The following is a 15,724-nucleotide window of genomic DNA, read 5'->3' on the forward strand; positions in this document are numbered from 1 at the left end:
GAGAGCCGAGAAGTTGCTACTCTCTTTCTCTCTGCACGCTCACGATGGAAAACAGTAGTACGAGGACCTCACATTTAGGATACACCTAGCCTCTCCCTGATCATAGGCTATATTTTCCTTTTCTTTTTTTTGTAACAATTTATTAAGCGAAAATTCCGTGAGTATACTTTTCTTTTTTATTTTTAGAAAAATATCAACATTTATTCATTCATCAAGAAAAATTTACAGCCATGAATAAATACATGTGGGGATATTCTTATATCAACTATTTGGAGCTTCATCAATACGCTATTAGATTGATCTGGACTTCTCTGTTACTGATACTCTCTATAGATAAATATCTAATAGATAACATTCTGGCTAAACAGAGACTCAACATCACCCTTCATAGAAAGAGAAGACTCAACCTCTATGAATACAACTATCCAATAGAAGAACTATTTTTTTTTTTTTTACTATACAATAAGAAAAACAAGAACAAAAAATGATGAATTATAGTTTGGACCAATTTCGGTAGACTTTAACAGCATGTGAAGGCAACAAGCTTGACTGTGATTTCAGCAAAATTGCTACTATCCTCCAAACAATTTGCGTCCTGAGAGTCTTTTTATGTTGTGTGTCTCGAGAATTTCTGAAAAACTATAGATCTAACTTTTTGACCTTGAAGAAAGAAAATAAACTAAAAAATGAAGGAAGAAGAGGGAGAACGAGGCCTCCTCCTCCGACAAATATAAGCTCTAGAGGTTTTTTTTTTTTTTTCAAGTGAGAGAGATAGGGTTCTGAAAGGAGAGAAGATCGATCTGTAATTAGACAATTAATTTTATGTGAGTATACTGAAAATAATAATAACTATCATATAATCTTAGATTATAGACATAATATTTTTATGTTATCATATTTAAATTCATTAAAAGATTTAGTATTTATTTAAATAATTTAATATCACACAATACATCGTGATAGTAAGAATTTTTTTAAAAAAAAAATCTATTAGATTTTAAATTGAGGTTTTTAAATAAAATTTTCCAAAAATTATTAAAAATCCACGACAAAAGCAAGGCCGACTCAATAGATTTTGAGGTCTAAGACAAGAAGTTAAAATTGAGCATTTTTCTTGTATCAAATTAACTAGGTTATATCTAAATATATTTTCATTTAAAAATTATTCTTCTTGCTTTTTGAGATGCAAAATTGCTAATTAAATTGAGAAATTGATTTATTTTGTTATCTTTTGGTCCTTTTTGGTGTATTTTTTATCATCTACATATGTTTCACCTAATTTTATTGCTATATTTTGTTTAATGCTAGTAACAAATTTATTTAAAGATCATTTTTAGGATTCAATTAATTTTTTTATTCTTCTATTTTTTTTAAGTTTCTTATATCTAGATGCATATTTTTTATTTACATATTTTATAGTAGAAATGAACAATATCTACTATATAAATTCTTATTATGCTTATGAATATTTTAAAATAAAATAAATATTAACATAAAACAGTAAAACCTGATTTAACAAATGAGCTTCACTTTTTATATAAAACTATCAATCTACACAATAAAATAAAATATATTAATATTAATATTCAAAATCAAGAAATAAATTATACAAAAACTGAAAGAGAGAAAGAGAAACAAAGTTAAAAAAAAAAAAAAAAGTCAAGGAATACGTAGCGATGGCCATGTGAATTGTGAAAACTACGGTCAATTCAAGTCGTGGAGAAAGAAAAAAAAATAATCAAGGATGTTCTAGAAGACAAGTCGAATCACGTGGCTGTTTTTACTGTACTAATAGTGGCTCAACGTGCGAGGCACGTTTGCCCATTTAAAAGGAAAAAAAAAATAAGAACACAAAAGTCTTCTGTTCTAGAAGTAAAAAATAGTACAAATTGATTAAAAAATGTATTCATTACATACAACATAAATGTATTAGTTTTAAAGCTGTAATAACGTTGAACATAGGAAATTAATTCATTTCAGTATACTGTGCAGGTAGATTTTCATGCCTATTATGCAACAGTTATCAGTCATCTTCAACTATAACAGACAGCAGCTAGTTCTTCTCTTTCGGGTTCTTCAAGTTTTCAACCCTTTTCCCTTGATTTCTTAAAATTTTATAGCTATATAGCATCCAAAAATAATTGCTAATGAATGTGAATTTTACATCATGAATGGAAGATACAGCATTCATGCACTCAAAAATCTATTTTAATTTGCTAAAAGAAATATCGAAGGTATTACAAGCCTTCTCAAAGTCTTCAACCAAATGAACTAAAAACATTTAGGATAGAAACCCATAGAACCTCATGGCCATGCATCAGGAGAGAATTTTTCACCGGCCGTAGAGCTAAATTTGGAGCCGCTCTTACCATACTGGATAAGGTACTTGACGGGGTACCCTTTCAGCTTATGAAGTGCAATCCCAAGATCATTGAAAGTCAAAGTTGTAAATCCAATCATAGAAATCAAGAGATGATAGAATAAGGCAACCAGATGGAAAGACTACTCAACTTATCAAAAAAAGGGAATAATAATTAACCCAGGAAAAAAGGAGAGGTCATAAGACAACAAGCATGGAAAGAAGAATGAAAGGTCATGGGATAACATTTATTTGAAAACATTGTTTGAACTCACCATTCTCCAACAGGACTGTATTTGCAGTTAATGCAAGGGTCTGATCTAGGTTGAAAATTTCAGGATTGGTTAATGGAAAGGGAACTTTTTTAAGAAGTATGTCTTAAAAAACATGTAAAGCACACACATCGTAAAACCACTCCAACATCCAGACAAAGGAGAAAGATGCTAAAAACATTTATGCACATAAAGTAATTAAGAAAGTTAGCATATAAATTACATGGTAAAACCACTCCAGCATCTAAGACCAAATGAAAAGCACACACAATCAGAGACACAAACATTGCCCATAGCCCAAAATATATGGCAACAAAAAAAGTTGATCATGGCTGATTGGCAAATAGCACTAATGAAGGGTTACTGGTACATCATGATATGTTAAGATGCTCAGCACAAACTTTTCATGTTTGATAACTTAATCATTTATAGATATTCTGAATAAGTGCTGCTAAAGGCCAACAAACCCACTCATATAAAGCAATAAAAACTAAAAATGAGTTAGTCAATGTCACTGAATGATAGTATTCAAAAGATTCATTCCCAATAGTCTAAATATATTGTCGTTTATCTATGTACCTTTGCAAGAGGGAAAGGAACTTTCACATAGCGAGATCATTCCCGAATCATGTCATACATAAGTTCCGCCAACAGCGTGCCAAGATCTTGGTAAAAATCATATCATTCCAATGCAACAGGCAGAACCGTTTATTTTTTTAATAAAACTTTATTTTACCTATAAAAAAAGCCAAAACATTGAGGAAGAGAATTTTTACCAATTCATGTATAGTAGTAAAGACCCCAGGTGCACCAAGCTCATAAAATTTTCTCATGCTCGTGCCATCATCTTTTAAGGCTGCAATTGTTCCAGGGTTGGATTCTGCAAAAAAACATTGCCAGGAAATTGTCAATAACTAATTTAAAAATAACATATAGCCACCATGAGTGGTAATGATTAGTTTTAAACTTCAACTAAAATAATTTATCACCAGATTGCAAATGATAGATTCAAGACATATTTGATATATCCATCCCCAATGTGCGGAAGAAAGCCATATTGTTTTACAAAGTGTGCCCATTGATTCAAAATCCTATCCTCAGTATCAATCGTTGCAGCAGGTCTCATAATTGTGGCATGTAGAGGAACTACATTTATTATTATCCATGTGACATGCCATGTGAGCATATTTCTGTTCAATTGCTCAACAAAAATCTAATGGAATAATCTTATTGAAAGAATTATCAAACCCAAGTAATAAAGATTCAACCCAATGAGTAAAAATATGAATGTGTAATTTAATATTTAACCTTAAATAATACATGAGTAGTAGGAAAGCCATAATTTTGGTGTTCTCTTCCGGTCAAACATTCTCTCGTATCTTTTTCTTTATCTCTTTCAACTATCTCTGCAAGTAATAATATACATATAGATTCTACAACCAACTGCCACCATTAAACCAGAAATAGATTATTGAACAACATGAACAAACTTTGATTTTTAAGTAGAAGCCGCAAACAATATTAATCTGACTCTTTGTTCTAAATCTGATTAATTCTACTACTCTAGTACTATCTAAACATGAATATATATAGATATATATATATATATATATATTGATTAAATGGCCGTCTCCAGGATCCAGAAGGTTTTTCACTTCCAATTTTACTAAGAGTTGCACAAAGTATATAGAAAGAAACTGCATTTTTGGTGACGGATCAAGAGAGGAAAATCTTGTAGTACTGTATGATCCATTGAAGAGACCAGTGTTCAACAATTAGCGAGCATGACATCATTAATTTGTACAATTTACAACAAAAAACTGATCTAAAACAAATGATCTATCATGCATGCTAGCTGCATGATCATGTATTACACATGTATATATATTGATTGATTCTTCGACCACTAAAAGAGAACAAAAAACCCTAGCTAGCTACCATATCATAGAAACTAATTACCCCTTAATTACTTTCTCTTTCTGTTTCAACTCCAACCCTATAAATCTGCAGGGTGAGAACCTAACCTTGTACTCTGATATGGTTTCAAGCTTAGGTGACCAAAGTTGTACCTTAGACACAACAAGTTCTTCGTAGTGCTTTTGCAACTCAGGCATGACCGCATAAATATTTAACCTCGATCAATTATTGTCTATATATAGCAGTAAAAAGAATTACTCTTGAAGTATTTTTAACAAAAAAAAAAAAAAAAACAAATGCCCAAGACCCATGTACCTCCGAAAGAGCAGTGATATTCAGTTCTCCCGAGCCAGAAATAACGAACGCACACTTTTTGTGTCCTTGAGTGACTGAAAAAAAGAAGAAAATAAAGAAAATAAGAGAAGCAAGTTAGCGCCTCAGAAAAATCAAAGCAGAGAGAGCCGAGAGGCAGAGCTGAGAGAAAGAGAGAGGAACTTGAAACGAAGGTGCCTGGAAATACAGTATCGGAAACAAACAAACACCACCAAACAACACCAAACATAATTGAAAAAACAAAATGAAAATCAACGGTGGCGCGTGCATGACACGCACCACACTGGAAAGGAGCCATTCGACCGGTCAAGACGTTGCCAAAGTCGTTGGGCCTTGAGCTGCTGCGCATGGCGTCGACGGAAGATGAATAGCGGTGGTTTGAGAACCTCATGCGTTTCCTTTAAAACGCGCGTCGATGCAACGCGCCGCTCTGATTGGCTCTCAATCCGGTCAATCGTAAGATCGACAGGTGAGGCTTCTCCCGGTGGTGCGCGTGTCGGACGGTGGTCATCGGAGGAGCTCGAAACGACTACCCCTTTATTCGGCCAAAAACCTGAAAAAAAAAAACAAAAAAACCAAACCAAAACAACCGGACACGAAGCACCGGCGAGGCAAGGGAGGAGAGGAAGAGGAAGAAGGAGCCGAAGCTCCCCTTCCCCCAGCTTGATTCAGACGAGCGAGTTTCTATCGAGAGAGGGCCTGTTTCTATCGAGAGAGAGAAAGGCTGTGGTTTAATTGAGAGAGAGGCTATCAGACGGAAGCTTAACGGAAATTACTGTAGTTCTGTTAAAACAAGAATTTCCGTTTTATTCCGTTAGATAGCCACTTATATAATAATAATAGATATACACACCGCACTGTATAAATATCATTTTTTATAATATGTTTATACAATATTTTAAAATAAAAATATTTTTATAAAATACCCTATAAAAATAACATTATTTTATAAAAATATTCTTATTTAACCACACATATTGTAAAATATATTATAAAATATATTGTATGTGTATTATTATTCAAAACAAAAATACATTGGCTTTAGGCAAACATTAATTCGTTTATTTTCACAAACGAGATGAGATGAGTTAAGATTAAAATTAAAAAGTTAAATAAAATACTATTAAAATATTTTTTTTAATATTATTTTTATTTTGAGATTTAAAAATTTTGAATTATTTTTTTAATAAAAATTAGAGAAAATTATAATAATTAGATAAGATAAAATGAGATACATTGAAAAGAATTGTGAAAATAAACGTGACTAACTCGCAGCCAACCCTGAACAAAAGCTGACATGTCACACGCACACCGTGGGAAGCCCTTTCACATGTGGCACTCTATTCCAACACCATCCCATGGCTCGGCTTCACCCTCTCTCTCTTCGTTTGAATCATCAACCTATCTCAACTCATCTCAATTCATCATTACAACTTTTTCTAATTCCAATACAAAATATAATAAACAATTCAACTTTTTCAAATCTTAAAATAATAATAATATTAAAAAATAATATTTTAACAATATTTTATCATCTCAACTTAATTTATTTCAACATCTAAACACAACCTTACAATTTCATTTTGAAGCCTCTTTTTAGTCAGTTTATAAATTCTTTTTCAGTAATATTATTTATCATCTTAATTTTTATCATTTATTTATCATTTTATGATATGGTAATAATAATTAAAAATTATTTATTATATTTTATTTATAAATATATTATTTAATATTATATCATAAAATGATAAGATGATGATAAGAGTTGAGATAATGAATAAATATTTTCTATTAATTCTCAAAGCAAATAAATCAGTTAGCTAATCATCATTAATATACTCACTGTCGGTAGCGCTTCTCAACTGTTGTCCTATCTGTACGAGTTATGATATTTTAATTATTAGAAATCATTTATGAATTAAATGATATATTTTTAAAGAACATGTTGCTTATCATCTCATATTATATATTTAATTTTTTATTTTTATTTTTATTAAACTAATTAAGTAATTTTGAATTGTTCTATTCATCATCTATATATTATATATTTATTACAGAAAAAAATAAAAAATATATGATATGTAATGTGTGAATAATATGTATAATTTTTCTTTCTAAAGAAATAATTATATTCAATTCAACTCTACGAAGAATGCTACGGCTAGATAATACAAAAATAAATTTATAAATAAGTATGATTTTACAGAAAAATTTTATAACTATATTTTTATCTCACTTTCATTAAGTCTTAAGATAAGGTGGCACTACCTATCAAACTTTATATTTATTCTTTAAAAAAATAAATGATTATCTTATAGTAATAAATATATCACGTCTTATATAATGGGATGAAAATAAGATGAGAGTATGTATAATATTATTTAATTTTATATGATTAGTTAGATTTATGTTATGATAAAATTAGTTTTATAATCTAATATATTATATTAAATAACAAGAACACCAAAATACAGTAATACGTATCAAGATTAATTCAAGAAATCATAAACAAAAATACAACCAGATTGAGAAATAAAAGAATAGAACGAAAATACAAAGAACATGAAGATTTAACGGGATTCGATCCTTTCGAATCTACGTCCACAGGAGGAACTAGTTAGAGATCGTCTTATTCAAACTTTAAACAGTAAAGATGTACAAATTATAAGATTTAAGTTATCAATATAACCTTAACTCTCTCAATCTCACTGGATTGACAAGTTTTTCTCACTAAAACCTCTCTCTCTATCGAAGCCTCTCACTGTCTCTTTGTATTATCTTTTTTCTCTCTATTCTATTTTTTCTCTCTTACGGCTACAATAACCATCATATGCCTTTTATATGGCTACAACTTTAGCAATTCTAATTACTCTGATTTAAACACGTGGATATATGCTAGCTGATAGATTACAACAAAAGAATCATAATAATAAAGATAGATGAAGGCACGTCATCACTTCTTTGACCATTAAATACAAACCAGAAAAGAAAATTACAATTTTATCCATTTAAATAAAATTATTGCCACACATTAGTCATCATAGATCATAGCCATTGTTCCTTTTGTTAAGGTGGCTTTCAGCTCTCATCCATGGACCGAATTGCATGATCTCTGGGTCGGTATCATAATTTGGACAAGCTTGCATGGTGTGACCGAGTCTCCCGCAGCCATAGCAGAGATCAGAGAGCCTCTCGTATTTTATGTGGATTTTCTTGGTCTCCCTAATTGGCCTCGGCATATCAAAGGATTCAGGGAGAGGTTCGTCCACCCTTAACTCTGATTCGAAGGAAGCGTCTCAATGCCACACCGAAAATAGAAACTCGGTCTACCTCTATTAGTTTTCCAAGCAAGTTGCCTATCCTTTCAGCATTGAGGTTGGTCAGAAGCTCCAGTGGCAATCCGCGTAGTTGAACCTAGAAAGCAGAAAATTTTAACTCAACTTCGTGCACACCAAGTCCAGGGGGCCATATACTCAACACCATGTGGAATCCTTTAAAATTCCATGGCCTGTTGTTTAATATCCTATCTTTAACTTGTTGAGATGGAAACTTAAACAAGAACACATTCACATCCACATCTTCTATGATTAAGTTGTTCACAAAGCTCCATGCTGCTTTGATAGTTGTATGGATTGTCCTTCTGTTGAGAGGCTTAGAAGAGATCAGCTTACCAATGAGGGATAAGTTGGAGAAGTGATCTGCAAGTTCAGCCTCTGGTTCCAAATGTAGATCACTCCGGGTGAGAGCTGCCGCCTTTTGAATGATATCTTCAATACCTTCATGGTTGGACCACATTGCAGTGTAATACCAGATGGAGCTGATCGTGGTGTAATACAGGTGTTTCAGATGTTAATGGAGGGGAGAGAGGTTGCAGTTGTGGAGAAGAAACGCGGAACTGGGAAGGGTACGTGGGAATGGAGTTGGTGTAATACGGATGGAGATGAAGGTGAGTCTTGTTAGTTAAGGTTGATTTACAGCGGGCCGGTTGGGTTGTTGTGGGTAATTAAGGGGCTACAAGAGCAGGTTTCACTCACGAGAGTTGGAGAGAAATTCATCTAGAGAGAGAGCGGTTTTTTTATTTCTCTTATGTATTTCAGTATTTGGCATTTTTTACGGGCATTCCCGTTGACTTTATATAGGATATTCCAGACAGAGAGAGAGAGAGATCCAAAAAATGGAGGATTCGGATCCGAAAACACCGATGCTGGGGAAGGATAGTCGGGGGTCGAGTCGCAGCGGTCGACGTCGCGGACTCAGTCGGCGGTACTCGGTTAACTCACTGCGGACAGATTTTGTCTCCAGACTCCCTAACAGTGTACGCTCTGCTCTCGACCTCGAGTCTTCCACCTCCGACCTTGATCTTTCCAGAACCAGAGCCTTAAGCAAAGGTATCTCTCTCTCCGTTTGGTTTTTTGATAAAATTAATGCAGGAAAAATAAAGCAAGATGATATGTACATACTCAGCATGGTTGTTCGATTTCTTCTTACGTTGATCGTCTTCTCTTGTCTTGTGTGTAGGACAAAGGGCGTACTATGAAAGACAATTCGACACCTTGAAATCCTTCGAGGAAGTTGATACTGTGATGGCGTCAGATAGCGTCGATGAGGAAAACCTCGAGGAACAAGCTCAGCAAGAAAGAGCGATGCGGGTTTCTAATTATGCCAACATGATACTACTAGCATTTAAGGTTGTCTATCAAATTCAAACTCCACGAATTGAAGCTGACTATATTGACCTGAATGGAAGTGTGTTTCAATGCTGTATCGGACGTATATGTTATAGATGTGTGTTAACTATCTGTGTGTTTATGTATGTGAACTGAATAATTAGTATCCGTACACCACTAAATCATCAAATTTATACTTGTGATAATATTTTTCTGTAACTCGTTGCTCATATACATGTAAATTCTTACATACAATGTTCAGCTCTATGCCACAATAAAGAGTGGATCGATAGCCATTGCAGCATCAACACTAGATTCGTTACTGGATCTCATGGCCGGTGGCATACTTTGGTTCACCCACCTGTCGATGAAGAACATAAATATCTATCAGTATCCTATAGGAAAGTTGAGAATGCAGCCAGTAGGCATAATCGTATTTGCTGCTGTCATGGCTACACTAGGTATGTTGAAGTGCCTTTACGTGGCGTAAGTTTCCATTATTTTTCATTTGTCACATGCTTGTTGATTGTAATACGTATGGTGTATTGAACTATGTAAATAGTTATTGTAAAATAGTTAGTTTTACGGACTTTTTTCAATAAGTTAGGTAAATCACTTTCTAATCTGACTTTTGATCCTTGCTTATTTTCTGACAAGAAATATCATTTAGACCTTGATATTCCATGAATTATTGATATTGGAGCTGCTGACTATATGGTTAGTTCAGTGTCAATTTAATCCTCTTACACAACTGTCCAATCAGCTTTTGTTACATTGCCAAATGGTTACAAAGCACCAATTACATACACAGGAGTTGTTAAAATTTTAGATTCTTTGGTCCTTATCAATGTCCTGTGTGTTCCCTCATTTTCCTTTAATCTCCTATCAGCTAGTAAACTTACTCATTCTTCTAATTGTTGTCTAATCTTCTTGAATAAATTTTGCTTCATTCGGGACCTGTGTGCATGGAAGACGATTGGTCTGAGTGAAGAAAGAAGTAGTCTTTTTTTTGCTATACATGATTCTAGTAAATCTTTTGTTTTACCTTCAATTTGTACTTCTAATTCTGTTCATTTGGACCTATGGCATTATTGCCTAGGTCATCCTTCTTTTCTAAAACAAAGTCTAATACATAAGCTTTTTCCTGATGTAACCCCTTCTAGGCATACAAACTGTGATGTATGTCATTATTCAAAACAATTCAGATTGGTTTTCCCACATAGTGAATCTCATACTTCTTGTTCCTTTGAAATAATCTATTGTGATATATGGGGGCCTTTTTCTACTCCTACTTTAGATGGTTTTCATTACTTTCTTATTATTGTTAATGATTTCACAAGAGCCACTTTGGTATATTTAATGAAAACTAAATTTGAAACTAGAGCCAAACTCATTTCTTACATCGCTCTTGTAGAAACACAGTTTAGTTCTAAGGTGAAAATTATTAGGAGTGATAATGGTTTAGAGTTTGATATGTCTTCCTATTTTTCTACTAAAGGCATCATTCATCAAAAGAGTTGTGTAGCCACTCCTCAACAAAATGGGATAGTAGAAATAAAACATAGGCATTTACTAGAAGTTGCACGTGCCCTACAGTTTCAAGCTCATTTACCTCTTTGTTTATGGGGGGATTGTGTTTTAACAGCAGCCTATATCATAAATAGATTACCTACTCCTGTTCTTTCTAACAAATGTCCTTATGAACTTCTTTTTTCTTACAAGCCCAATTATTCCATTTTAAAAGTGTTTGGTTGCTTATGCTATGCTAGCACTCTTGTCTCTCAAAGATCAAAATTTGATTCTAGAGCTAGGAAGTGTATTTTTCTAGGCTATCCCTTTAGTGTCAAAGGATACAAATTATATGATTTACACTCCAAATATGTTTTTCTGTCTAGGGATGTCATATTTTATGAACATCTCTTTCCATATAAAAACATAAACAATCTTTCTTTAGACTCTAAATCAGTTTCCTTGGATTCTTTTGTAATACCTATCTCTCATTCTAATACATCTGAAGTTTGTAATCTCATTAATATTGTAGGAAATTCCCACTCACCTATTGTGACTGATACACCTGCTTCCCATCCCATCATTGATACAGAAAATTCAAATTCTAATATTTTAGATTCTGTACCTATTGATCAGTCCCAACAAATTTCAGATTCCAATATTTCTGTTGATAATCCTGCTGTTAGAAGGTCTACTAGAATCATACACCCACCACAATATTTGCAGCAATATCATTGTGATTTAATCACTTCTTCTTCATCAAACTCTGATTCTTCCATTGCTACAGGTTCTCCCAAGGTAAGTACTCTTCACTCTGTCTACTTACATTTCTTACAACAAACCTTCTTCCAAACATTGGGCTTTCACCATTAATCTTTCATCTCAGTTTGAACCTAAATTCTAGCATCAAGCAATTAAATTTTATCATTGGCAAGAGGCCATGACGGCAAAATTATCTACTCTTGAGAAAAATCATACATTGGTTCTCACTAACTTGCCTCCTGATAAACATCCCATTGGTTGTAGATGGGTTACAAAATTAAATATAAATCAGATAGAACCATTGAACGTTATAAAGCTAGGCTTGTAGTTAAAGGGTACACTCAACAAGAGGGCTTGGATTTTATTGATACTTTTTCTCTTGTGGCCAAACTTACAAGTGTCCGCTGTCTGCTAGCTGTTGCCTCTTCTCAGAATTGGTATTTACATCAATTATATATAAATAATGCGTTTTTGCACGAAGATTTGGATGAGGAGGTGTATATGACTTTACCTCAAGGGTATGGCAAGAAGGGGGAGACTCGGGTATGCAAGTTAACTAAGTCATTAAATGGCTTAAAACAAGCATCAAGACAGTGGTATTGTAAGCTCACTAACTGTCTTTTACAATAACTATTTACATAGTTCAATATGGTGAGTTTCATCATTAATTGAACTTTTGCTATTATATAGGTAGCTTTGGTTAATGAGATAAGTGAAGAGAATGCAATTTTACATCTGTTTAATTCTCAACATGATTACTAGCATAGGTAACAGTTGCAACGTTGAATGGATTGTTCCCAAATACTCTTTAATTAGCAAGATGGCGTACAAAATAAAAGAAGAATTAAGGAACTGTTTTTCGCACTCTTCTACTGAAATTATTATTCATAGTTGGAACTGAATATATGAAGCTTTCTATATCCATGCATATCCACAGTCACTGCTGTGGTTGGCATAATGTGCAACAATATTGAATAACCTAGAGATTGGGAAGTTAAATAATAAATACATTATTTATTACTGCCAAGATTTATTGATATGGTGTTCGATAAGCATGACTTAGACAAGGAATTATGAAGAACGCATTGGGGATTTTTCGTACTTTCCTAATTTCTTCTCTTGTGCGGGTAAATGAAAGGGGGGCTTGCTTTGATTAAGATGAAGTAAATATTTTTCCTGTTAACCATGGATAAAAACCTTCATGACCCCATGAAAACAACATTACTCACTTGCAGTATGAGGCAGGCACTTGTTCAGGCTTGATCTTAACATTATTCTAAATGGGTTGATCTAAAACTTGGATAGAGATAGATGAATGTCCTTGTCACATCCCCCTCCTGGTTATGAAGAAGCTCTGTGGTTTGCCAGGTTTAAGCACAGATGCTTCAAACTTCAGCTGCTAACTTCTCTAAGCCAAGTTTCCCATATCCTAATCAAGGAGAGACCATTTCTTTAATATCTACACTTGGAGCGATTATACGCTACAATGGAGAAAGGTTTTGTTGGATTATAGGAATAATTGATTACAATGACTACCGTTTAGGGACAATAAGAAATAAGCATAACTAATCACAATGATTAGTTACTAACCACCTCATAAAACTATGTGTTTAACTTCTCGAAATGTGCGATAGACTCCTTTCATAAGATGGCATTTTTATGTCCCTTCAATTTTCTTGCAGGCTTTCAGATATTGATCCAGGCTGTAGAAGAACTGGTTAGAGATGAACCTTCTGAAGATATGTCCTCAAGTCAAATGATATGGATGTGCACAATCATGATATCTGCTACTGTGGTGAAACTTTTGCTGTGGATATACTGTAAAAGCTCAAGAAATGAGATTGTCCGTGCATATGCACAGGTTTTCCTTCTCTATTTTTTTTACTTATAAGCTTCTGTTGTATGCATTAGCCATCTGGTTATCAGCTGCATAACTTCTTGAAGTGCCAATGCCCAGGATCATTTTTTTGATGTGGTAACAAATGTAGTCGGATTAGTTGCTGCTGTTCTGGGCGATAAGTTTTACTGGTGGATTGATCCTGCTGGTGCTATCATCCTAGCGGTGTACACTGTCACAAATTGGTCTAAAACTGTTATAGAAAATGCAGGTATTCTTTCTGCCTTGTCTTTGTTCTGTTTGATATCAGAATCTCTTATTTGATCCAGATATAGAAACAGAAAACAAATCTTAAAACTCTTTCATTAACTCCACCATTTGACCAATAGATTGCTCAAGCCAGAACTTCCATTAATACATGGTTTATATGGCTCTAATATTCATATCCACGACATATTAAGATGTGTTTCTTGGTGCAGTTTCACTTGTGGGACAGTCTGCATCTCCTGAAGTTTTACAGAAATTGACATATCTTGTCATAGGGCACCCTCAAGTCAAGCGTATTGACACTGTCCGTGCTTACACCTTTGGTGTTCTTTATTTTGTAGAGGTAAGTTGTGTAAATTTCCGATTAAATATTGGTGGGCTTTCAATCACATCTTCAATCTTTTATTCTCATTTTTTAAGAAAAAAAGAAAAGAAAAGGCTATCAGTCTAAATTAAGCAATCAACTGCCATCCTTTTAAGATCACTTTAAAAATAAATCTTCAAAAATAAAATATTTTATGAGACATTTTCTTTTGGACATTATTATGCAATGAGGGTGGCATGCCTATTGTCTACCATCAGAAGTTACATTAGTCTCATAAAATGTAGCATGATGATCTTTCACTACATTGTTGAAACAGGTTGACATCGAACTTCCAGAAGACTTAGCCTTGAAAGAAGCCCACGCCATTGGAGAGAGCTTGCAAATTAAGATAGAGAAACTTCCAGAGGTTGAGCGGGCGTTTGTTCACCTTGATTATGAATGTGAACACAAACCAGAGCACTCTGTTCTCAGCAGGCTGCCCAACATTCAGTCTTGAATTTCAAACTTCTCTTAACAGATCCACAGAGAGACATTCTGTTCACCTTGATCTTGAGTTTATGATCTTTGGTTACATCGGTCAAATGATTTTAGTTTCTTTATATTGAATCACAAAGGGCATTTACTATTTAAGAGGCTGTTTAGTGGTTCCAAATATTAACTCTGTCAATTCTTTTACCAAGAAATAATGTGACCGACTCTGTTTGGTCCGGGGACGGAGCATCCAAACCACTTCTACATATATGTTCTTCTAAGAACTCAAAGGATTCTTTTTATTGTTTGTCAGCAGATAAAATAAGGGATTTACATGATCAATAAATTAAGTACCATTTTTTAGCTCTGTTTGGTGAGATGAGATGTTTTTAAATAAAAGTTAAAAGTTGAACAAAATATTGTTAGAATATTATTTTTTAATATTATTATTATTTTGAGATTTGAAAAAGTTAAATTATTTATTGTATTTTATATAAAAATTTAAAAAAATTGTAATAATAAGATGAGATAAATTGATATGATTTCTAAGTACCAAAAGAATTTTCAACTCCAATCCAAGCATCTTTCCGTCTCAAACTTTTTTCTATATCTTTAAATATATTTTCGTCGGATCAATCGGGGGAGGTTTTAGTGGAAAAAAAAAAATACAAAACTAAAACAACTTAAAAAAAAAAAAAAAAAAAACTATCTACAAACATTACAATTTTATTTATACATTTTCACACACTCCAATGCGAAACAATATTTTTTTAAGAAATTTTATTCAAGTTTTCTAATGTACCTTTAAAAAAGGATCCCAAGTCTTTTATTGAGAATGATTTCCAGATAATGTCCAGAACACCAGACAGATAGTAGCCCTAAAATTCCAACAGTTCATAGAATTTCATATCTTCCAACAATTCATATATATAAAGATGTATGGTGTCATAAACTTCATATTATTGGGGTGAGAAAATCATATAAACATGAACATAGTGGAAATTC

At 33.2% G+C, this 15,724-nt stretch overlaps 1 protein-coding gene across 1 annotated transcript; it reads left to right on the plus strand.

The window, feature by feature from the left end:
* Positions 1–8,980: 8,980 nt before the first annotated feature.
* LOC121241724 (metal tolerance protein 4-like) lies at positions 8,981–15,061 on the plus strand. Its single transcript, XM_041139613.1, has 7 exons — positions 8,981–9,269; positions 9,400–9,569; positions 9,811–10,009; positions 13,502–13,680; positions 13,777–13,927; positions 14,136–14,266; positions 14,565–15,061. The coding sequence occupies exons 1-7, from the start codon at positions 9,056–9,058 to the stop codon at positions 14,742–14,744; spliced, it is 1,224 nt and encodes a 407-aa protein (XP_040995547.1). The 5' UTR covers positions 8,981–9,055; the 3' UTR covers positions 14,745–15,061.
* Positions 15,062–15,724: the final 663 nt, after the last annotated feature.

Source organism: Juglans microcarpa x Juglans regia, chromosome 7S (genome assembly GCF_004785595.1).
Source record: "Juglans microcarpa x Juglans regia isolate MS1-56 chromosome 7S, Jm3101_v1.0, whole genome shotgun sequence".
NCBI lineage: Eukaryota > Viridiplantae > Streptophyta > Magnoliopsida > Fagales > Juglandaceae > Juglans > Juglans microcarpa x Juglans regia.